Source organism: Pinus tabuliformis, chromosome 8 (genome assembly GCF_031772625.1).
Source record: "Pinus tabuliformis cultivar Carrire ecotype Pingquan chromosome 8, CPIR1, whole genome shotgun sequence".
In the NCBI taxonomy this organism is placed as follows: domain Eukaryota; kingdom Viridiplantae; phylum Streptophyta; class Pinopsida; order Pinales; family Pinaceae; genus Pinus; species Pinus tabuliformis.
Window position 1 is genome coordinate 159,702,801 of NC_142294.1, and position 25,829 is coordinate 159,728,629.

The 25,829-nt window shown below is 40.0% G+C and overlaps 1 protein-coding gene across 1 annotated transcript in view; it reads right to left on the minus strand.

The window, feature by feature from the left end:
• Positions 1-1,202: 1,202 nt before the first annotated feature.
• The window catches only part of LOC149234627 (mitochondrial phosphate carrier protein 1, mitochondrial-like), a 197,418-nt gene continuing 172,791 nt past the window's right edge, over positions 1,203-25,829 (minus strand). Inside the window, exon 6 of the mRNA XM_089371891.1 lies at positions 1,203-1,582. Within this exon, the coding sequence (XP_089228017.1) occupies positions 1,546-1,582 (37 nt within the window). The 3' untranslated portion in view covers positions 1,203-1,545. The remainder of the gene's footprint in view (positions 1,583-25,829) is intronic.

Consider the following 25,829-nt stretch of genomic DNA (forward strand, 5'->3'; position numbering starts at 1 on the left):
TTGCACGAAACGGGGAAACGGGTACGAGTTTCTGAAACGAGCACAGGTACAAAATGTGACCCCCCCAAATTTTGGAAACGGGGAAACGCATATCATAAAGCATATATGATACATTCTAATTTATTATATTATGATTAAATTGTCAATTGTCAATGCATAAACTATAAGTCTCTAAATTTACATCACATTTACTCATGAATGATCACATAATGAAAATAGCAATATCCAAAATCAGCCACGAGAAATTTCTAATTTCTTGTCTCGTGTTTGATTGGAAGTCTCCTCCTACATAGTCGAACGACCTTAGTGCTCTTGATTAAATACAAGTTCCATACCCTAGTACCCTGCGTGCTCTTGATTATTGGGAGTCTCCCCTGCATAGAGGGCTTGATTCTCTTGATTAAATACAAGTTCCATACCCTATTACATGACAAAATCCAATGGAAACATTGCAATCCCCCCAATCCTGAAATCCTGAAAAACAAATAACTCTGCTGGATTTTGAGTGAGATCTAAAATTCTACTTTCTTCATATGAAATCCAATGAAGGCGAAACCACTCTCAAACATCCCGAGTCATTTCATGGTAATGTTAAAAATTTAAGTATAAGTGACTTTTACTTTAAGAATTTAACAATACCATAAACTGCATATCAATACTAGGGCCATAGGCTTGAACATTAGGCTGCCCCACTCAAAAAATCCTATTTTTTATAACTTGAGAAGCATCTAGAAGCATCTAGAAGATATTTCAGTGGCCCAATAAAAAATTAGAAGTGAAAAAATTAAAAAAAAAATGCAAGAAAAAGTCAAGTTAGAAGAGGAAACTCCATTGTACGGCCTAGAAATGCGTTTCCGGCTGTACTGGCCACATTTCCTCCTCCAGAAACGGGCCAGTACAGCTGGAAATGAGTTTCCAGGCCGTATGGTACGAGTTTCCTCGTTTCCGTTTCGTTTCCGGCTGGAAACAGATCCTTCTCCAAGGTTTCCTGCAACTTAGGTGAAAACTTCTCTGGGAGAAAGAAGAAAAACATGTAAGACTAAGTTCAACCATAAGGATCCATGAATTATCTTTTCAAAAGAGTCTCGCAATTCAGTTTTGTCATTTTATAAATCTGAAAATATATTTCATGTGCTTTGCACTTGCATTGCAGATAGAAATAATCCCTCGTCTGTAGAAAAGGGTAATGCATAAAACATTGATTAAACAAAAAATATTGTAAATGTTCATTGGATCGGAAATAGTTTTCAATGCAATAAGTTGGAGACAATTTAACATATCACCGAAGCCATCACCTCCACTGTAGTGAGGAAAAAACTCCATTTGCACTCAGATTCCATAGCAGAAAAAATATGGAATCTTATAAAAGAGAACCACTAAGTATGAGTTCACAGCTTTACAGCCCACAATTTTTATCATAGTAGTACAATATATACATAAATAGATTTCATAAATTCGTTCAGATCCTGTGGTTTGCAGTTGCAGTCTGCAGAAACCATGCAACTAGAACTTCTGCATATGTTCAGTGACATCAGTGTTTTAGGGTTATTCATTATAGTAGTCAATGCCTCCGCTTGTTGGCCTACAACCAGATTTGAAAACAAAAGAAACAGTAAGTACAAAACACTTAAGCATCTTAAAGTACCAGTGACACGTCAGGTTTTACAAAGGAATGTATAATATCACTCAAAACAGAACAATATGCAATTAATTGGCACTGCTGATAACAACCCTGACATCTTTATAAACGCTACTGCCTCATAAGAAGAATTCACAATAAGGAATTCATTCAATCCTTTTCTTTGTTTTCTCTTTACAAAACTATGGCATCTAACACAAGACAGGTGCATTGTTCATTCTTAACATTAATACCGATAAAGAAAAGTACAGAGTACATTAAATGAACAAAAATCAGATTCCTATATATGTCATGTTATCACCTGATCAGCGATCAGTACCTAGTAAAAGAGTTGTCTTTAGATGCAGTTTGAAGGTGGCAGTCACAAGTGAACAAGGGTGAGGATCTTTACTTCAGATGTATTCAGGCCAAGACATAGATGATGCCAAGTGCATTCTACTTTTAGAAGTGCTATTTATGAATGTGGCTATTTTTAGAAAAGCACCATGTTTTTTTTTAATATTTCAATTTTTTGGAGTGTGGTGCTCTGCTTTTGTTTGTTCGTTTGTTTAAATGCAGCTATATTTTTTATTCACGAGTGCAACTATTTTCAGAAAAGAAAGTTTCTAATTAAGAAAAGGTAATTTTGAAAAAGCACGTTCTTTAGTGCATACTGATAATTTTGAAAAACAAATCAAATTTAAAAGACGTTTTTAGAAAAGCATAGCAAGCTGAATTTAGAGCAACTTCAAGCATAAATATAGGACCACGTTCATCAAACTCTTCTCCTCTTATTCTTCTTGTCTTAATTGTGAGTCTAAAGGGCTGATGTTAAATGTCTTCATAGGTTAACAACGTAGTTACAACAAATATTCTAAGTCACCTCTGGCACCTTCTGACAAGCTAGGATCTGAAATTGTATCAGATTTATGCACTTCACATGTTTGATTAAATAAAGCTAACTTGTTTGGTTTGTGAAAACACATTACTGTTGAGAATTCAATCAAAGTAGAATTCTCTTTGCCTTAATGATTCAGTCTTAGGATCGTTTAATGAATAAGATCAAATTTGGAATTGTTCATTTGCTTTTCTTTCCATCTTTACACTAGCATGGACTTGGCACTGCTCATTAAAGTTACAAGATCAATCTTTTCCAAGTTTTGGGTAATAACTTTGAAGATTAGTTCACAGATTTCAAGAATCTGATTGCTGATCTGCAATTGCAGATCTGCTTTTAATATTCGTTGATTTGGGGTATTCAGTTGCATATTTTCAGACTTTAGATCAACAGATAAAATCAGAGATACCCCCTCTTGGATTAGGGAGCTCTAATGCAGAAGTGGGAGATTCATTGTTGGAGATAGGTTATCAGACCCCTTGGCACTAATTCTCCAAGTTACAATTCTGACTGATAAGAGGCCCCACACGATAGGTTCTAGAGCTTATTAAAGGCCTTCTAGTTGCATTATTTCATCCACACATTTAGGGTTTTGAGAGGGCAAAGGGCAAACTCGAGGAGGCCAGGATTTTGAGAGCTTGGAACTGTGATTGGAGGTTGCAAAAAGCATTCTCTTGTCATTAGAAAGTTGAGCTTTTCAGGGAGAACTTCCTATGTTCAAGAAAAAGTGTCAAGAATTGAGCACAAGCAAAAGCGAGACAAAATATGGATCCATATTCAACACATTGTACTGATCTCAATATAAATTTATAGTACATGAATTTCACAATTCTAGATATAGATCTCACTGACAACTCATCAGTGGATCACGACAACACCTCATCAAAGTTAAGGATTAACAACTCACATCAATGTGGTCTTACACTTTTTGATTGTCTAGGGACTATAGTGTACACTGTAACATTCACACCATCAATCACAAGCCTGAATAATTATACCAATAACTTGTACCATCTTCAATCTAAATCTATTGAACTGAGTTTCGATGAACATATCCCTGAGAAAACGCCAATTTCTAGAAGTGAAAAACTACCATGTCTGATCATTCCCAATGAATAATTGAAATGATTGGTGACTGCATATTGAAGAGACCAGTTGCTATGTTGGAATTCCAAAAAGCTAATTGAATTTTGATTTTGATAAACTTCAAAACTTGAAGCCTAACTATCACCATTGATATATAATATCCCCCTTGCCAAGTGCAAACTGAGAAATTTGTTGAGGTGATCCAAGCCTGAGCATTGGATTCTTTTGTTGTTCAATAATTCATAGTTAAAAGGATCCAAGTTAGAGCTTTGGATTCCTTATATGGTGGTTTTGAATGACCACTAACCAATTCGATTTGAACAAGTGGTAATTTTGGTTTACCACTAACCATCTTTACTACGCCCGTTAAGGTGTCGGAGAATTTCATCATCGTACCCTTCCCCCCGAAGGTGTAAGACTATCTTTTGATCAATGTGCTACCTCCCTTGAGTTATGGAGAATACCATCTTTGATTCATCTTTGGATTTTAGAGAATATATAGAAATGGATCTAGGTCATGCCCAAAATCATCTAGAATAATTGTTTAATAGCTTTTTTCTTTTGTCATTCCTTCTTTTTTCTGTCTTTACCTCTGTTTTGACTGGATGGTAAGACATATGCAACTTCTTTACTTCTTGATTCCATCTCCAAGACATTATCCATCCATAATGAATTGTCTTCTTGCCTGCTTCTACTTTCAACATTTTTCAAATAGGTCATTTGTCTTCCCACAATAAAGACAAGGATGGAGATCAAAACACCAACTCTCTATATGACCAACTCTTTGACAATGTTGGCACTTATTATCAAGATTCTAAAAAATTTCAAGAAATCATGTGCTCACAAGTTGAACTAGTTTTGAGTAAACTAGAATATGCAAGTTGTTTACTTTGTCAAATCCCAAGCCATGTCCATTTCTATTCAATGATAATTCTTCCCAAGGTCTAAGAAAATCTTGGAAAGTGTTGAAGTTTCTAAGTTTACTTAGTTTAGAAACCCTTCATGCACTTTTTCTGATTTATTCCTACCTACTTGTTATTTTTCTTTAACAAGTTATTTACAAAGTAAATACTGAAAATAAACACTAGTGCATGCTCAACATATTACAGATCAACAACTAAAAGAAACAAGAACAAACACACCACATGACACCATTATTTTTGGACCAATGTCCCCAGAAAAACCCAATGCGGGAAAACCGGTGCAGCTATCTGAGGGTTTTCTTATTAAGCAATATTATAGTACAATCTGGGTGCCAAAACTGGCCTACCCAACAGAGAATTTCCTTAGCAGCTATACCTCACAGTTTGAGAGAAATCTCCTAGCTGAAACCCCGAAAAAATCCTTCCAGCAGGTCCTCAGCACATAACTGCTCTACAACCCCAGCATCTGCCCAATCTGGACTGCGTCAGCCCCTCTATGTCTCACGCTGGCCATGCGTCAGCCTTTCTTGGCCTGCATCAGCTTTCTGGGCCTCTGCGTCAGACACGCTGGCCTCTCTGGTGCTCTGCGTGGCTCTGCGTGAGCCCTTGCTGCCTCTGCATCACTCTCCTTGGCTGCTGCGCTGCTCTCCCGGCACAATCTCTGCCTTCTATGTTTCTCTATACTCAATGCCCCTCAGTTGCTCTCCCGATCATTGATCACTCTAGTGTATTCTCCAAGTGACCCTCAAGCCTCCTCTTATACTTTCCCTGTTGACATCTCAACGGCCGAGATTAAGTCCCTAATCAACGGCTAAGATTAGATCTGGCTTGATCCATGTCTTTTGGACCATTCTAACACAGATTCATATTAATACACATCTAAGTCACAAGACACGTCCTCCAAGGTCCCGTGTCCCGTATTTAACGTGTCGGACATGAAAACAATGCTAAAACCTGTCGAAAACGTTTTTTATCGTGTCCTATAAAATGTGAAACGTATTCGGGCATTTTAGTCGTGTCCTACTCCTGGAAAACAAGTATTCGGTGTCTAGAATACATTTCCCTAACGTTTTTCTCTGGTTGAATACATACCCCATGAAATCACTAGTTTAAAGCCCACGCAATTATTTTTTCGAGGTTCTTTCCCTATTTTCCTCTGCCGTTTTCCTCAGTCGTCGCTCTCCATTGTTGTATATTCGTCGTGTGGAGCCGAGTGTGGACTGAGTCATCTCCATGGACTCGTGGAGTTTGGTCGCAGCGTATGTGAGGTTTGGCAACTTGGCAGGTTGTAGCGTTCAGGTAAACCGTGGTCCGTTGTTGTATATTCATCGTGACGTGTTTGCTTACAGAAATTGTATTAGTTGCTTTAGAAGCGATGTTGGCTCTCACGCAGGTTTTCTTTTACGTAGCTTGATATCACTCTAAATGGTTCAGTTATTTCTCTATCTTTTTGGTGAATGTGAATGATTATTATTTCTAATGGATTGAATGTGCTATCACTAAAAGACATTTAAGCCTTAAAGAAATGTGCTTCGAAAACTTGTGTCAGTCTATCAAACTATTCTTCGAGATGGGCAATTCATAAATGTGGTCTATAATTATAACTCTGTAATTGCTCGGTCGTAAAACAAAATACATCTTAGAATGGACAGAAGAAGAATTCTTTCCTAATGCTTGCAGTGTGTATGAAGTGTGAATTCAAGTAGTTGCCCATCTTGTCATCTTTTAAGATCTGGGAACTTCTATGGTAATTTTAATTTGCGAGTAATGTATGATTATAATATCATAAAATGCAAGCTTCTTGACTTTCTCACCTATAATTCGAGTAAAACAAATTTCTACTTGTGTACTCACCTGTTATGTTTCCAATTCAACCGTGTTTAGAGGCATGTTTCTGACTATATTTTGAATCTCTTTACTCTGAAGGGATAATCTAAGTTCTGATGTTCCATTAACTTTTTTTTTGTCTTCTTTTTATTACATTTGTCTAACTGTTCTTTCAGCGCTATGTAGCTCCCACCATACATGTGAGATTCATATTTTGAATGCATTCACTAATTGTGCATAACTTTAAAGTTTAAGCTTACAATGTGATTGAAGTTATCGAGAAAATCAGTAACAATTACTTTGAAGAGACTGGGCAAGGATAAATGTGATGATCGAGATATTTGAAATGCATCAGCAGACGCAAAGCATGAGTGAACAATAAATATGTAGTGGCATCAATGACATATACCTTCTTTGACAGAAGTATTGAACTATAATTGCAAGTTGTATAGCCTTCAATTTATTGCACACGAAAGATATCTTGCCATATAGATGGCAAATTTTTTACCCATTCCCATGCCTCCAGACCACAGAAAATTGTCTCTTTCATAGTCTTATAAATACTATTACAAAAATAAATGGACCTTAATTCCTCAAAGGAAGAAGGATCATCAGATTTAAGATTAGGGCTATAAAAGTGGCATTGAAGGCGGCAGTGATCTTCCCAGTTCTCCCAGATTCATCAAATCTTCCTCAATGAACATTGAATATTCAAGAATCAAGACCAAGCATATCACATTCTAATTTCTAAATAGTAAATTCTTATTCTATTTATTTTTTTAAAATGAACTATGAACTTTGAAGTAATTATATTTTAATTTGATTAGTTAAGTTGCAGCCTGCAATTTAATATGGATCAAAAACTATATTTCGGTATATATCTATATATATATATATATATATATAACGTGTCCCTCGTGTCCTGTTTCCGGGTTGCTGCGTTTCGTATTGAATACTCGTATTCACGTGTCCTCTGTGTCTCGTGTCCTCGTGTCATGTGACTTAGATACACATTAATATTTTATTTTCCCTAAGTTTAGACTCAAGGACTCCATTAAAAATATTAATTATTTTAATATCCCCTGATCTGTTTAGAATCTGCCCAAACCCTTTCTGGGTATTGGAGATCTCATGTGCCCTAACCTCTCCACCAAATTTCGTGGCTAGAGCACATGCGATGCTACCCCAAATCAACAGAAAGATCATTTTGTTCTTCTTTTGCTTCTTGACATTTGTTGTCACTGTTGTTTTCATTTTGTGCTTCCTATGACTCGAGATTTTCTTTCATCAATGCATTGTATAACTCCATATTGTTGATATATTGTGTTCCCTTTTGTTAGAATAATGATCATTTGTCATATTCTAGAATTATTGTTGTTATGTATTTGATATGTCTCGAAGGTTTTATTTTAGATAGAGAAATATTAGTTGAGATACATGTGGAGATATTGTAGGAATTGATTGGGTCAAGCATTTGCTCATAAACATGTATAAATATTGGTTTTATTAACGAAAAGGTTTGAGCATATTTTATTGTTGTTAAATTTGTGCATTGCTCCATATTTTACTGGTTTAGTAACCTTCACTTGGTATTAGAGCTGAGACCATTTGAAGTGATAGAGCCAAGTGTTGAAAGATGTAACTATGGCTGGTCTTCATAATGTAAATTTTCATGATTAATAAATTGATTATCTTTACTAGCATGCTCTTTTTCATGCCAAGATTTATTTATTTTTCAAGCACGGGTTTCATGCTCAGGTCAAATTATTATTTTATTCAAGCATGTTCTTCATGCTCATTATTATTTGTATTGGTCAAAGTCAAAGGCTTATTCATAACCTAAGAAAAAAAATTCAAAAGATGTAATTTGAGTCAAAATTCACCTCAAGAAGTCAAATTGACCCTACCTGTCAAGTTAACCCTACCCAAGAAGAGATACCTATTCCACTGCCTCTAGACAAGTATAAATAAAGGTCCAGTTGAGCTCATTTAGAGACAAGAATTCATATCATCTCATCTCCTATTCTTCTATTGTAGAGAGAAAAAGAAAGGGAAGTCAAGGGAGAAAAGGAAAGGCTGAAATCTAATCTTTCTAAGGCTCGCACGTGTAAAGGAGAAGGCTTTCTTGAGCTCAGTGATTGGGTGGAAAATGACTTCCATTCAAGTGTGACAGGTCCCAGACAAACGCAAAAAGCAATAAGGGTGATCCAAATCAGCTAAGAGATAGATCAAAGGGCATATCTAGGGTTTGATCAACAAATCCAGGGTGTTTTTGTATAAGTAAGTTCCTTAGAGGGTCATTTTCATAGTAAGCAAGGTCAAGTAAGTTCTGAAGTTATTTTAATGAAGAATTGTTTGATTGGGAAAAAAATTGCTTATGTGATTGAGATTGGTTGTTTATTTTTCTTCCCTTGTTTAAATCTTGTTAAGATCCCAGTTGTGCTTCTTTTTTTCTTAAGTAGATTTGTAATAGTCTGCTAGGTGTTAAATTGCCAAGTTGTTGGGTTCAATAAAATCTAACAATTTAGTGATGCCATTTTTATTTTTGTTCCATTAAATATTCCCCATAGATTTTTAAAAGAAAGAATGTTTTACAGTAAAACAAGCGTGTGAATGTGTTTTAGTATTCTAGTGGTTCTTCCTATTAATTCTTCCAAAGCAGTTGAATGACATATATTGTTTATGTACTGCAATAGATGATGCAGAACTCACTATGATTGGTGGCTTATATAATGTTTTTTGCAAGCCTTAATATATAAGATCAATTATGAGTTTGAGAGAGAAATTGATATTTTTTTGTATATAATTTTTTTGAAAGAGCCAGTAGCACAAAGTTTTGCTAGCATTGATGATGAAATTGGCCGCAACCCACAAAGAATTATTCTTTGACCTCCATTCTTTTGATCCTTCTAATTTTTGTGTTGGAGACTATGCCAACTATCCTTATTAAAAGGACCAATATTTAGGCAAACAAAGCAAAATTTTGAATCTAAAGATGATTCACTTTTTTGGAAATGTTTGTATTTCTTTTGCTATGTGTACCGCTTTGTTGGCCTTCCTTTGCCCTTGACCTTAAAATCTTATTAGAAGTGCTTTCCTCTATATATAAATCCATTTCTTCTTACATTAACAACCCCAAGAGCTCAAGCATTTGTAGGAAACTTGTGTCATGTAGCCCCACCCAGTTTCAAGTTGTTTTGCACATCAAGTTTAATGCCCAAACCCCATTGTTCATTGTTGAGATTTAAACTTGAATATAAATGTAATTAAAACACTAGAAGCTACCAATACTTTTTCACAAATCAACTGATAAATTTCACAAGCATAAACAAAATTTCGACACTCATATTCAGGTAAGCACCACCCGTATAAGACTCGCGGGTCTTGGCGGGTTCTATAGCGAGCCGGGTCACTTGCATAGAAACCACGCTTAAGACCCGTACTCGGCCAGTATTTTATTAAACCCGGCTACCCATATAAGACCTGTGGGTTTGCCATAAGACCCGCATCAGACCCTTATAAGACCCGTTGACCCTCAAAAGGCAATTGTTTTTTTATTTTTTCTTTTCTTTTCTTTTCTTTTTTGGAAATGAGGTGGAGGGAAAGGGAAATTGGAGGGAAGAAAATGCTTTATAAGCACCTCTCTCCCTTCCATTTGTCATTGACTTGTGATTTGAGTGTTTGGCTAATTTCTTTGAGTGTTGAGTGACTCCATTGCATGGTGAAGGAGCTCTTGGAGGAGGCTAGAGGAGGCTTCATCAAATCAGACCCAACTTCAGGTAGGCTTCATGAACCTTGTTTGAATGTTTTCCATGTAAATTTTTTGTATTCAATTTAGTTTTTTTTTTTCAAATTTTTTTTAAGTTTGCAAATTTTTTTGGCCCTGTGGCTGAGTTTCTCAGCCACACAACGACCCTGTGTGGCTAAGAAACTCAGCCATAGGCCCAAAATATTTGCAAACTAAAAAAAAAATTAAAAATAAAAAAATATCAATTAAATTTTAATTTTTTTTTTTCTTCCAGATTCTATCACCATGCCAGCAAGGGTTCTAGAAAGTCTCGTGATCCGGCATATGGGCACATGATCAACGAATCATTGCCTGTAATGACCACCATGTCAAGTGCAATTATTGCAATGCCACAATGCATGCATGCATAAATAGGCTAAAATACCACCTAACTAGAATTCCTGGGAATGGTGTGGGATGTTGTCAAAATTGCCCTGATGAAGTCACTACTGAAATGGAAACTGCTTTGGAAGCCATTAAAGAAGAAAGTTCTAAGAGGGCAAAAAGGAAGGATGTGATTGTTTGGATAGGTAGATCTTCATCTCAGAGTGAAACACAGATTCAAAGTCCAGGTATTGGTAACTCCTCTTCAAGTGTTATGGCAAACAAAAGTATAACCTCTTCTTTCTTCAGTCCTTGTACAACTCCAGGATCTCAACCAACCTTGGATAGTTTTAATGAAAAGAAGAGGAAGGAGGCAGATATGGCCACGAGGAGGTTTTGGTACCATAACAGTCTTTCATTCAACTATGCAAAGTCTTATTTTTATCAGCCCATGGTGGATGCCATTGCAAGTGCTAGTCCTGGATACAAAGCCCCATCTTATAATGCACTTAGGGGGAAAGAGCTAGATAGTGTGTCAAGGAACAATTGGAGAGCATTAAAAGCTCATGGAGATTTACAGGTTGTACAATTATGTCTAATGGGTGGAAAAATCAGAGGGGTAGAACAATAATAAATTTTGTGATAGTTTGCCCTAAAGGAGCAATGTTCCTAAAATCCATTGATGCATCTGCAAATGTAAAAGATGCAAATTTGATTTTTACATTGTTGGCTGATGTGGTGGAGGAATTTGGGGTTGCAAATGTTGTCCAAGTAATCATGGACAATGCAGCAAATTATGTGGCAGTTGGAAGGTTGCTTCATGCCAAGTATCCCACCATTTTTTGGATTCCATGAGTTGCCCATTGCAAGATGTTGTGCAAGAATGCAAGCAAATTACTAAGTATATTTATAATCATGCTTGGGTGTTGAACCTTATGAGGGAATTCACACAGGGTGAGCTTCGTTGCCCAGTTGTCACACAGTTTGCTACAAACTTTCTTTCCCTCCAAAGCCTTTTGTATGAGTACCAAGCTTTGAGAAGAATATTTTGTAGCCAGCAATGGGTATTTCGGAAAGATAGCACAAAACTAGAAGCATTGTCTGTGAAAGCATTTGTCTTTGGCGATAGTTTGTGGGACAAAGTCATTGAGATTGACAGCTTCACTAAGCCCCTTGTGAAAGGCTTGAGATTGATGGATGGAGAGAATCCTGCAATGGGATATATTTATGAGGGCATGGACAAGGCCAAAGAGGCCATCAAGACTTTCTATAAGCGAAATGAATCTAAATATCTCCCTATATGGCAAATTATTGATTCCAAGTGGGACAAGCAACTACATTCACCATTGCATGCAGTTGGAGCATATCTAAATCCAAATTTATTCTATAACAAGGGGTCTAGCATTCAAAGAAATCCCGAGGTGATGAGAGTTGTCATGATATGCATTGAGAAGATGTTCCCGAATCAAGATATTCAAGACAAAATCAACATAATTAACATACATCAGGATATGTACAAGGAAGCATCTCGCATGTTTGGATTCAGCTCAAGCCAACGTCTCAAGGACAAGAAAATGCCTTGTAAGAGAAAATTGTTAGAACTTGGTTTGTAATATTGCTAGTTCTCTTTTATATGTTTGGAATTGCAAACTGATAATCTTTATTGTTATTTTTTTACAGCTCATTGGTGGATAGATTGTGGCACTGAGGCACCACAATTACAAGAATTCCAAATCAGAGTTCTTAGTCAACCCTGCAATGCTTCTTCTTGTGAGCACAATTGGTCAATGTTTGAGCACATCCACAACAAAAAGAGAAACAAGTTGGAGCATGAGAGGTTGGATAAGTTGGTTTTCATCTAGTACAACCTTCAAATGCTCACAAAACAAGTTGTTAAAATTGGCAACTAGGGCCAAACTCCATGGGGGTCATCTTATTTATGGCAGCTGATATTTTTCTTGGATTCCTCTCATCGAGAGGTGTAGGATTGATCTAAAGATCATCCGATTCCAACATGTATTCATGGAGATATGAATTTATTTGTGTTACTTGACAATTTGTCAAGGTCGGCCAGCAACCAAATTACCCCAACTCAACCTCAACGTTGCACTATAAATAGAGGTGGCCTTCAAGTCATTTCACACTCACTTCACTCATGATCTCTCTCCACTCGTTTTGGGTTTTGGTGGCAAGAGAGGTCAAGATGATGAAGCCCTAGACGCAGGAGGAAAGGAGACTAAGGAAGAAGCCCTAGCAACAGTCAGGCACAGTCAAGAAGAGGTCTAATGTTTCCCTAGCCGCAGTCCTAAAGGAGGTGATCTAGCCGCAGTCCAAGCAAGGAGACTTAGCCGCAGTTCATGATGCCTAGCCGCAGTCCAAGCAGGGAGATCTAGCACAGAGGAGGAGGCCTATACACAGCTGAAGGAGAAGCCCTAATGCACAGTCCTAAAGTGCCCTAGCCGCAGGTCAAAGGTGCCCTAATCCGCACTTAAAGGGAGGCCCTAATCCGCTATAAAGAGAGCTCTAAAACGCAGCTGAAGGGAGTCCCTAATCCGCAATCATAAAGGAGACTAGGATGCTGTCAAGGGTGGTCCTACTTGCTGTCAAGAAAGCTCCAAAACGCAGCAAACAGGGAGCCCTAATTTGATGTCCCAAGAGGCCCTAAATCCGCTGTTCTAAGAAGCTCTATATTTGCAGTCAAATAAGCCTAAATCCAATGTCAATGGAGCCCTAATACTCAGCGATGTAAAGACCCTAAGATGCAGCACAGGTAGCCCTCAAATGCAGCAAGGAAGTGTCTTAAGTCAGCACTAAGATACATGAATGGACAGCGTGTTTGCTGTAGGTGACTGTGTGATAAGGAAGTTGGTATGGGCATGCCATTAGGATTGTTTGCTAAGGTGATAAGCCACTGTTATACATTGAAGGAATGCATTGAAGTCTACTCCATAGATCAGCATTCATACACAGTTAAGATGATTGCAAGTGTTGTTGCATTGGTGATGTTTTGAAGACATTTTCTTCAGTGTTGCTATGTGTTAGGCCACAGGCCATAGCACCATAGCAAGGGTTACCTTGGGGCTGCTGCCTTAGGACTGTTTGGAGATTGTTTTTGACAACTTCAGGTGCCCCTCATCAGATCAGCTATTCATCACAGTCAAGGGAGTTTGGGGCTGCAACCAGAATTGCTGGAACAGTTAGCAATTTGAAGAATGTTGCATCAAGATATGCTTCAGCACTCTTGATGATTGAAGACTGTCATAATGATGTACCTTCTACTGCTGTCATAAAATCTCAGATTTATGTATTTGTACTATCTCTCTCTCTGCTGAACTATTGAAGAATATAAGAAGAATTGATCAAGGGTTTCCCCACATTGGGGTTTGTCCTTGGCCGGTGCCACATCTTGTGTCCTCTTGTCTTGGCTTGTCTTCTACTGTTAATGTTTAAGTTCTATTTGCACTTTACTATCATGTTGTTGTGATTGCTAATCTGAATATTGTCATTGGGCTAATATGAAAAAATGAAGTAAATTGCTCTAAGCATAGAATACACCAAAATTTAACATGGTATCGGAGGTGAGGTGAAGACAAAGCCCAAGCAAGAGTGAAAGAGCAATCACCGAAGACAGTTGGAAAGGACAAAGGCTCAATGGGTTCCTCGTCCCACGTCCCGGTTGAAGACAAGCTCCGTGAAAAGTCTGACTAATCTGGATGGAAGATGTCTTTTGATCTGACATTGGAAGAACAGGAAGTGTTGGATTATGTGAAGGGTAAAATCCCTGAGCCTCCATCAAATGCACCGGCTGCTACAAAGAACAAGTACACCAAGGGTGAAGTCAATGCGAAGAAGATTATCAGAGATTCCATTGACAAGCGCCTGGTGACCTACATCCCCGATAGAAACACCTCGAAGGAGATCCACGACAGATTGGTAAGCATGTTCAAGGTTAGTGATGCAAATCAAATTTATTTCTCAAAATAAGTTGAAGGATATTAAGAAGGGTAAGGACGAGAATATTCAATCCTACTTCTTAAGGATCACCCAGATCAAGAATGATCTTCTATCGATTGGAGAAATCATATCTGACAGGGAACTCACTAGCACTAACTTTGGAGGACTTCCACTCGAGTGTTATATATTTAGAACCACTATTCTCAATAATGATCGAATTACGGGATTTGAAGAATTGATGTCGAGATGCATTCAAGAAGAAACTAGGATGGTGGAACAAGTAATGCCTTCTAATAGAGGCAACCCTACTGCTTTTCCTTTTCATGCCAAAAGGAGAAATTATGCAAGGTCTAAAGGTCATTTCAATGGAAATCCTGGATCTAAGGGAGGAAGGAAACGCAAATGCTTTGCTTACAATAAGTTTGGCCACTATGCAAGGGAGTGTCCAAATAGAAGGGACACATCACATGATGATGATCACAATCATTCCAGGGGAAACTTCAATAACAATGATCGAAGGAATGACAAGTACAATGGAAAAGGAAAAAAGAAACGCGGGACATCAAGGAAATGGTCGACTCTCCAAGAAAGCAAGGAACTCCAGGTATGAAGAATCAAATGTTGTTTTTGATAAGCAAAAGGAGTATTATCTTATATCGGCCCTCTCCACAACCTCTCCTCCGGACACTTTGGGAAATTGGCTTATTGATAGTGGTGCTTCAAGGCACTTCACCGGATACAAGGAAGCTCTCTCTAATCTAATAGAGAAGGAAACAAACTTGAAGATTACTCTTGGAGACGATGCCACCTATCCGGTAAAGGGTGTAGGGAATGTTACTCTTCAATTGGATCAGGGTAACTCGATTCATTTACAAGAATTCTTTACGTACCTGATCTTAAGAAGAACCTGGTGTCCATTTCGGCAATGGAAGACAAAGGTTACAAGGTGGCATTCATCAATGGAAAGGTACGCGTTTGGAAAAGGAATTTTAAAGATGCTTTTACTCTTGGGTTCAGGGTTGGCACTTTGTATCAAGTTGCAGGAAGTCCATTGGGAACCATGTCGTGTGACTCATCTCTTCAATGGCACTAGAGGTCTACCCATCTTCATTGTAAGGCCCTACCCGATGTGAGACAGATGGTGACAGGGATGCCTGAATTCAAAGAAGAGCATGAAGGTACATGTCCAAGATGTACCGAAAGAAAACTTTCAGTGGACCTTTCCCCTCATGTAATAGCAAGACCACAGATGTGGAACAACCCGAGGGGTTTGAGATTCATGATCGGGAATCTCATGTATGCAGGTTGAAGAAATCTCCCTATGATTTAAAGCAAGCACCCCAGGTTTGGTATGAGAGGATTGATAGCTATCTGATGAAGCTGAGATTCACTAGGAGTGAAGTCGATCCAAACTTTTGCTTTAAGGTTATGGATGATAGACCTCTCATTTAAATGTAAGAAGGAATTGGATTCCGAATTTGGGATGGTAGACTGCAAGCCCGTGACTACCTCGATGGAGCTTAACTTTAAGAAGTTATGTTGTAGTGCTGCCGGACCTGATTTGGGAAATGCCTCTGAATTTCGTCAACTCATAGTAGCATTGATGTTCTTGGTGAACTCCTGTCCGGATATATGTTTTGCAATTAGCATGTCGAACCAATATATGGCTAAGCCTCATCACTCACATTGGATTGGTGCCAAGAATATTCTGAGATATCTTCAGGGCATAATCACTCATGGGTTGAGATACACTGCCGGAGCTGTGAGGCTGCATGATTATTCTAATGTTGATTGGGCAGGCAGTGTGGTGGATCGCAAAAGCACTTTTGAGTGCTAGTTCTCTTTAGGTTCTGCTTCGATATCTTGGATGAGCAGGAAGCAGAAGTCGGTTGCTTTGAGCACTGTTGAGGCCGGATACATAACTGCGAGTATGGGCTCATAAGAAGCTGTCTGGTTGGGGAAGCTCTTCAGTGAGCTGTTTGGACACGTGTTGAAATCCATCATAATCATCTGTGACAACCAGAGTGGGATCCAATTATCAGAGAATCCCATATTTCGTGATCGCTCCCAGCACATAGACATCAGATACCACTTTATCTGGGATATGGTACAACGAGGAGCAATAAGGCTCCATCACATTGGGATTGATGTGCATGTCGTCGATATTCTAACAAAGCCCCTGGGAAAGGTCAAATTCTTGACTTTCCAAGAACCACTAGGAGTCGTGGAGAGACCCTCTCCTGAGGGCCTTATATAATATGGATATTGAGCTCTGGGAGCTCCGGGGGGCATGGGGTACTTCTTGGAGCAATGAGCAACCATAGGGTGAGTGGTTCAGCTTTCCCCTAGTGGTCTGCTATGTAGGCAGGATGAGTGGTTCATCCTGCTCCTGCTAAGACACAATCATAGGGTGAATAGTTTAGCCTTCCCCTAGTGATTTGTTGTGTACAAGGTGAGTGGTTCAGCCTTCCCCTGGGATACCCTATGGTGACATGTAAGTTGGATGAGTGGTTCATCCTTCTCCTGCTGAGACATCCTACCCATGTAGTTTGGGACTCATGGGAAGTACCTCTCATTTGGCCGATGAGTAGGGAAATGTGGACAGGGACCATAGTACTACCGATGGTCGCATCATGTACTACCATACTCCCTATGCTAGGATGATATTGATCTGGGATCAATTGGAACTGACTTCGGGTCAGTACGAGTGGTATGAGACACTCTTTTTATTTGCAACTGATTTCAGATCAGTAAGAGTGGTATGAGACACTCTTTATTTGGAACTGATTTCGAATCAGTGAGAGTGGTATGAGACGCTCTCTTTATTTTGAACTGAGATTTCGGATCAGTAAGAGTGGTGTGAGACACTCTCTTTATATGGGACTGACTTCGGGTCAGTAGAGAATGGTATGATACATTCTCGATCACTTCTTCTTCTTCATAGTTCAGCAGAATAGAGTAGTGCAGGGAACTGCATTGATGGCAGAGATAGTACGCACTGGCAGATGGATTAGCAGATGGAGTTCTCCCAAGTTGAGAGGGAGTGTTAAAATTGGCAATTAGGGCCAAACTCCATGCGGGTCATCTTATCTATGATAGCTGATATTTTTCTTGGATTCCTGTCATCGAGAGGTGTAGGATTGATCGAAAGATCATCCGATTCCGACATGTATTCATGGAGATATGAATTTATTTGTGTTACTTGACAATTTGTCAAGGTCGGCCAGCAACCAAATTACCCCAACTTAACCTCAACGTTGCACTATAAATAGAGGTGGCCTTCAAGTCATTTCACACTCACTTCACTCATGATCTCTCTCCACTTGTTTTGGGTTTTGGTGGCAAGAGAGGTCAAGATGATGAAGCCCTAGACGCAGGAGGAAAGGACACTAAGGAAGAAGCCCTAGCAACAGTCTGGCCGCAGTCAAGAAGAAGTCTAATGCTGCCCTAGCTGCAATCCTAAAGGAGGTGATCTAGCCGCAGTCCAAGCAAGGAGACTTAGCCGCAGTCCAAGCAGGGAGATCTAGCACAGAGAAGGAGGCCTATAGACAGCTGAAGGAGAAGCCCTAATGCACAGTCCTAAAGTGCCCTAGCTGCAGGTCAAAGGTGCCCTAATCCGCATTTAAAGGGAGGCCCTAATCCACTGTAAAGAGAGCTCTAAAACGCAGCTAAAGGGAGTCCCTAATCCGGAGTCATAAAGGAGACAAGGACACTGTCAAGGGTGGTCCTACTTGGTGTCAAGAAAGCTCCAAAATGCAGCAAACAGGGAACCCTAATTTGATGTCCCAAGAGGCCCTAAATCCGCTGTCCTAAGAAGCTCTATATTGGCAGTCAAAGAAGCCTAAAGCCACTGTCAATGGAGCCCTAATACTCAGCTATGTAAAGACCCTAAGACACAGCACAAGTAGCCCTCAAACGCAGCAAGGAAGTGTCTTAACTCAGCACTAAGATACATGAATGGACAGCGTGTTTGCTGTAGGTGACTGAGTGATAAGGAAGTTGGTATGGGCATGCCAGTAGGATTGTTTGCTAAGGTGATAAGCCACTGTTATACATTGAAGGAATGCATTGAAGTCTACTCCATAGATCAGCATTCATACACAGTTAAGATGATTGCAAGTGTTGTTGCATTGGTGATGTTTTGAAGACATTTTCTTCAGTGTTGCTATGTGCTAGGCCACAGGCCATAGCACCATAGCAAGGGTTACCTTGGGGCTGCTGTCTTAGGACTGTTTGGAGATTGTTTTTGACAACTTCAGGTGCCCCTCATCAGATCAGCTATTCATCACAGTCAAGGGAGTTTGGGGCTGCAACCAGAATTGCTGGAACAGTTAGCAATTTGAAGAATGTTGCATCAAGATATGCTTCAGCACTCTTGATGATTGAAGACTGTCATAATGATGTACCTTCTACTGCTGTCATAAAATCTCAGATTTATGTATTTGTACTATCTCTCTCTCTGCTGAACTATTGAAGAATATAAGAAGAATTGATCAAGGGTTTCCCCACATTGGGGTTTGTCCTTGGCCGGTGCCACATCTTGTGTCCTCTTGTCTTGGCTTGTCTTCTACTGTTAATGTTTAAGTTCTATTTGCACTTTACTATCATGCTGTTGTGATTGCTAATCTGAATATTGTCATTGGGCTAATATGAAAAAATGAAGTAAATTGCTCAAGCATAGAACATACCAAAATTTAACATCCTGTCATATGACGAGAAGCTCCACTATCAACAAACCACACAACACGAGTGATGGTGCCAGAAAAGCAAGAGCACAAAGCAAACTCCTTTTCAAACTTTTTGAAAAGTTCATCCATCTACGCTGTTGGTATTGTAGAAGTTTTCCCTTTGCCTTTCTTTTTGTTGGGACATTGTTGGGCATAATAACTGAACTTGTGACATCCAAAGCATTAAACTTTGCTTTCATGTCCTTTCTCCCTTACAAATATGCTCCTCCACCCCGATTTTTCTTCGTTGTGTCCTATCCTGTATTCAATTGCCTAGCAAGAGCAAGGCTCTCCTCATCTCCAATCCTGTGCTACACGCTAATCATCAAACTTTCCCAAATCTCCTTCTGGGTAAAGTGGTCCCACAATCGGTTCCAGTCTAGAAGTTGCTTCTTAGCAAGGATCCCCTCCACAAAAGTGGTGCATTGCTTAGTATAACACTTCAAAGCTACTTTTACAAGCTCTGAATCTTCACGTCTTGCCCAACTGGCTATCCTATACAGAGAAAAACTGGACAAAACAAGTAGTGAGATGTTATTCGACTTTTCGATTGGCAGAGATGGCAGCTAGTGGACTAAGAAATCAAGATAGGTTGGATGGGGCATCCAATTGTGCGATCTAAAAGGCAAAGATGTCATGCCTTCTGGATGAGCATTTTCCCAAGGTCTACATCGACAGCGTGGTAGCTCAGCCCACAGATCTAGATCAGCTCAAGAAGTATAAGGGAGAAATGGCAAAGACAAAAAGAATAATCCTCGACAGAGTGAAGGCTCATATAGTTTGTCACATAGCTAGCAGAAATACTGCCAAAGAGATGTGGGATGCATTGTCGACATTGTATCAAGGATCTTCCAAGCAGAGGAAGATGTACTTGGAGCAGAAGATGAGATCTACACAAATGCAGAAGGGGAACACATTGATTCGTTCCTCACGAAGCTTCAGGAGACCCGAGATGAATTGGCAGCTATGGGGTCAACACCTCAAGGTTCTGAGATGGTAAGACTGGCCCTAAATTCAGTATCTGAGGAGTGGCAAGTCTTTGTCTAGAGCATCCTGGGCAGGGCGACTTTGCCAAACTGGGATGAGATGTGGGCAACTCTTAAGCAAGAGGAGCTAAGGAGGGACTTGGTCAAGTGTAAACTTGACGGAAGCAGCAATAGTGGGTCGAAGCCCAAGGAGGAGGAAGAGAATGCAACCCTCGCATCCAAGGGGCAACAGGAGCAACGGAAGAAGAAGAAAGATGTTTCGAAGATCAAATGCTTCAGGTGTGGTGAATTCGGTCACTACGCAACACAATGTCCTCTCAGGAAGAAGGACAAAGATGAGAAGCATGATCTGAAGGTTGCAACCATGAAGATCGAGGAGGATGAGTTTGCCATGACAGCCGAGATACCTCTAGGAGGGAGGTGGGTTGATTTAGAGTTGTAGTTCGAAAGAGCTACAGATGGGCAAGATCCTTGAGGAGCCCACCTCTCGGATCAATTCCTTGCTACGGGAGCCCAGATCAGTAGTAGCAGGATGGACCAGTGTCAGTTGATGCAGAGGAGTGTCGAAGTGACAGTTGCAGTGGCTAGGAGCGCCAAAGACTGAGCAGCGCAGTAGAGAGTTGGTAGCAGTGCAGTTGGCACAGAGCAGACGTTCAGAGGGTCAGCGTAAAGACTAGCAGCAGTCAAACTCCATCTGATATTCCCATTTGTTATTATTATTTCATATCGCCTTCCCCTCCTCTCAGGGAGTAAGCTATCGAAGCTAAAGGGTGTGGATCAAGACCTTACTGGATTGACCGGTTTCACCAACCAAGTATTGGATTGCAATAGATAGAGCATCGTATACAATGTAATGTGCCTCTTCTCTCTCCCTCCCTGATGCAAGCGGAAATTTCTGTCTCCCATCTGACCAATCGACAATGATAAACCGCCATGGCCTAATAGCCTAGGAGTCAAGGAACCAACCACAGCAACAGCCAGCAGCGATGAAAACCCAATGCGGTGATATCTGATCTCGAAATGACAAACCGTTCAGTGGAGACTCAAACACCAATTTGTAAATGAGAAATCATCGTCCAGATAAGGCGGAAGAGAATAAATCAGTAGCGATGGAAGGGGAACCGAATAGAACAGAGAAGACAAGAGGGGATCAAGCAGAAGCAGTGGGTCGAACAGGGAACCTGACCAACATAGGGAAAGGATAAGGCGGGCCATACATGATTCTGGTCCAGAAAAGGATAAGAGGAGGTAGACAGTGCTTGATGATGAGCCTGAGCTTGAGCCTGAGCCTGAGACTGAGACTGATGACCCAGAAGAGATGAATAAGAGGAAGGATGATAATCACGCGTCGTGTGAAATAAAAATGGGACCTTTAGAGAGAATATTAAGAGGATTGTGGGGGGGGGGGATAGATACTGCTCCATCTTTTGGTTGGGGTTATCCCGCACTTGATTTGTTTATTGATCGAGTGATTGATCGACCACCTACATAGTTGGGAAATCAAGGAGAGACGGACCCCTCATCTTTTGGAGATCAAGTCAGGACGGATGGATACCCGGAGGTAAGGAGCGGCAAGATGAGTTACCCCTCCACCTAGTAGTTGCATTGCAACCCTTTGAGAAATGCGTAGTTTATTTCATTAGGCCCATCAATTCACCTGTCAGACACTTAGGTGCACTCTATATAATCATCGTGACTGATCATCTCACTTGATGGGTAGAGGCAGCACCAACACAGAATTTCACCACTCAACACAGCTACAAGATTGATATTGGATAATGTTATTTCCATATTTAGTTGTCCCAAAAGTTTAATGACAGATCAAGGGTTACACTTCACGAGCTCCACAATCAATACTCTAACTCAGGAGTTCATGATAAAGCATCATACCGGTAGTCCCTATCACCCGCAAGCAAACGACATAGTTGAGGCGTTCAATCAAATCTTAGAACAAGGCCTAACTAAGGTTTGTGCAGTTCTCTGATGTTCATTTTATCTAGCTCCAACCAAAAGCCCTATCAATTAGCCTAGTTTTTTTTTGAATTCCAATAAAGTATCCTTCCCCTTTAAATGAGTATTGAACAATATATATTTGGTGTTTTGGGACTAATTTTTGAAGGCAAAGGAAGCCATGTTGAATAGAGAAGATAGTCATAAACTATCACAAAAGGAGAAATAAAACATTATGCTCACGATAGTTCCATACACGAGTCATGATTCATATTATTGGGATAACCGAATATGTTGATGCTTCCTTTGATGCAACCTCTAGATTGTATTCCTACAAGCACATCCATTAAGGTGATTTTACAAATGTCGTTGACGACAAGTTGTGAGGATGCAAAGTCTAAAAGCACCACTGACATTCCTTAAAAGTTGAAGGCTATCTTCCAGAATGCCTTGCCTTTTCATTTCCTATTACCAACTAACGTTTCTTCAGCACCATTTTCCTATAAAAGACATTGAGAAACTTTTTCCACTTTCTTTTAATAAATATCGACTTACCACTGGCATATCCACATAAGAATTTTGATAGTTGAATACAAGGGATAGAGCCTGGAATGGAAATACCATCCCTTGGGAGCCACATCACGATCAAAGTGTCCACTTGAGGAGATATTTTATTGCCTCACTAGCATCATACTGAGCACTTGTTCAGTAATTTGGCATCCTTTTCCGTTGTTGATGCAGTAGCAGCAGCAGTTGGAGAAGGTTGCAATGCAAATGCAGTTGGCGATGGCAATGCCAGCAACAACATGGATGCAGAATTAAGAGGGAGTTGCAGTACGGATGCAATGTTGACAGTGGCAGGTTCAGCGGCAGTACAGATGCAGCATTTGCACACAAGTTGGTGGAGAGGATGTCAAACATCAACAATGCAGAAGGAGATGTTACAAAACATAGTGATGCTTCAGCAGGTTTCATTGCTAAAGCACATTCCACGCTAAGAGGGAGTGTTGATTTCTAGTAGCATCAGATGTGCCCTAAATCTGAAATTTTGCAGGGAGGCTTAGACACATGTATTCTCCAATACCCAAAAATTGTTTTGGGAAGTTCCACCCGAAGGCTATTTTATTAAAATAATTGATTATTTTTAATGGGACCCTAAGTCTAAACTTAAGAAATTAAAATAATTAAAGGCTGTTAATCTAAATTGTGGGTGAAACTTCTAGAAGGCGGCGAAGATCAAGTCAATATGATCCTAGCCATTGATTAGAATCTAATCGAGGTCGTTGATTGATCAACGAGAGGATTATAAGAGAAGGCTTGAAGGGAACTTGGAGAACACACAGAGTGAAGATCAGAAGATCGATTTTCTGAAGTAGAGGAGCTATAGGAAAGAATTTTGAAGTGATCTTTTGAAGAGAGGGGCATGGATAGTATTTGGTGAGGAGTCTTTTCCTGGGCCAGAGAGTACAAGGCAGAGAGGAAAGAACAGCGTTTAGAGAGAGCCTGACGTTGGCCCACGCAGTGCTGACGCAGTGGCAGTGCAGAGCCTAGAGGGAGATCAAATTTCCTGCTGAGGAAATTGAGTTTCAGAAGCCAGGAGCCGAGGTGTGAGACCGAGAGGCTGGAAATCTAAGTTTTGGGGCAGCAAAGGATCAGAAGGAAGAGCAGCGCAGTCCCCAGCAGAGGTGATGCAGAAACTGCGTAGGTTTGACGCAGTTCTGCGCAGAGGTTGATGCAAAAGGGACGCAAAGCCTCTTTCCAATGAGATCAGGGTCAAATTCTTCCAGTGGCAGGGCGAGAGCATCTCACTACTTGTTTTGTCTATTTTTTCTCTATATAGGACAGCCAGTTTGGCATCCAACGAATTTTACTTAGGAATTACTATTGCTTAATAATAAAACCCTCAGAGTTGTTGCACCAGTTTTCCCACATTGGGTTTATCCGGGGACATTTGTCCAAAAATAACTGTGTAGATGTGTGTTGTATTTCTTTCTTGTTCAGTTTCTTGTTTTTTCATTTTATTTAAATGTTGAAGGCTACAGTGTATTAGTTTCGGTGTTTACTATAGGAAACAGTAAATAATTTTGTTCAGTAATTAACAAATAGAAGAAACATAATCAGTGGCTGCAGCAGAAATTTGGGCATCCAAATTTTCACAACGAATAGTTCATCACGAACCTGTTGAATGCTGGTGAGATAAGAAGTCACAGTCTCAAATTTGCTCATGTGAATGGTGTTTAGCTTCCCCCTTAGCACCATCTTCTTGTTCTGGTTACTACTCTAGTTACTAGTATAGGCTGGTCACGGTCGTCCACACCTTATGTGTTGTATCCTTTCCTGTTCTGTGAGGGATCATGTGGTCGTTCACACCATCCAAAATAAAGCCTTTGCCTCTCACATTCTTCAACATGTGCTTGACTGCTTGTGTGGCATTCATAGAAACCTAGATCTTTGTGCTTGCAAACTCCCACAAGCCATTCGAGTTTACAACAATAGAAATTCTCTCCTTCCATGGACTGAAATTTCCAGCCCGTCCACCTTCTCTTCATACATCAACCCTAACACTGCCATACAATGGCTTTAGCCACAAAACCCTCAAAAAATAAATTGTCATCAAAATCACTTATCTCCCTTCTTTAGAGTTTTTAGAGCTTTGATTGTTGTTTTTCCATGGTACTAGAGTCTAGGTTAGAATCTTACAAACGCTGACGCTACCAATCCAAGTATCACAACAAACTACTTTGCACAACGGAACAAAATACAGCTAGTAAATCTACTAGTGCACAAATATAGACAACTTTTACAATTTTCAATAACCCAACTTCCTTATATTAACAAATTGATAATATAACTGTCTAGGGCTCCCGTACCAGTGATAATGGCCCTCATACTTCCACTAATACAAGAATACAAGGATAAGATACATTGATCATCTAGCTGATGTTACACACCATCACAGCTCCTCGGTTGCATCCTGAACACAATTGTTGGTCTGTATACTCCCAATTTGTAGCTCCTACCTCTATCAATGGTCCTGCTCCTTTAGGTCACTAAACACGGATTCTCCAACTGTTCTCTAGCTTATCGCTAGTCCTTCAACACATCAACATATAGAGACTCTTGTTGAGTTGTTCACAACTTAGTTTGTGAACAACTCTCAATTGCCCACTACTGCTCCTCGACTCCTTTGGGACATCTTCCCTCTAATGCCTTCATGCGCTACTTCAATGAAGACAAACTTCGGGTCAGAGGGCTGCCACCTATCACTGCAAGATGTCCTTCTCTAACAATGAACTTGGGTTGATGTAATCTGTTCCCTTGACCTTAATCCTTTGTCCTACAAGAATCAGTCTCGACCTCACACAAATTTGCCTCTCCTAGCAGTCCAAGTGTCCTTCCCTGCACTGCACTTAGGGCTCCAATCTTCATTCTTGGCAAGTTGATCCATGGCTACTTTGAGCACATACTTGTTGCCCTCCAACAACCTCAAGATGCCCAATACTATAACCATCCAAACTAATCCAAACTTGGACCCAACACCTAGCTCCAAAAGAGGAGTAACATACCTTGTAAATTTTTGTGCATATCTCCTGAAGTCTGATCACTGGTTAGGGCACACCTGTAGCTCACGTCAACCCTCCAACTATGGTCAAATCTCCCTCAAAAATTTGTGGCCTCTGCCCTCCGTCTTATTCAAAGACACTTTTAGCCACATGTTTAAGCCTACTCATCCTTCCCAACAACCACCA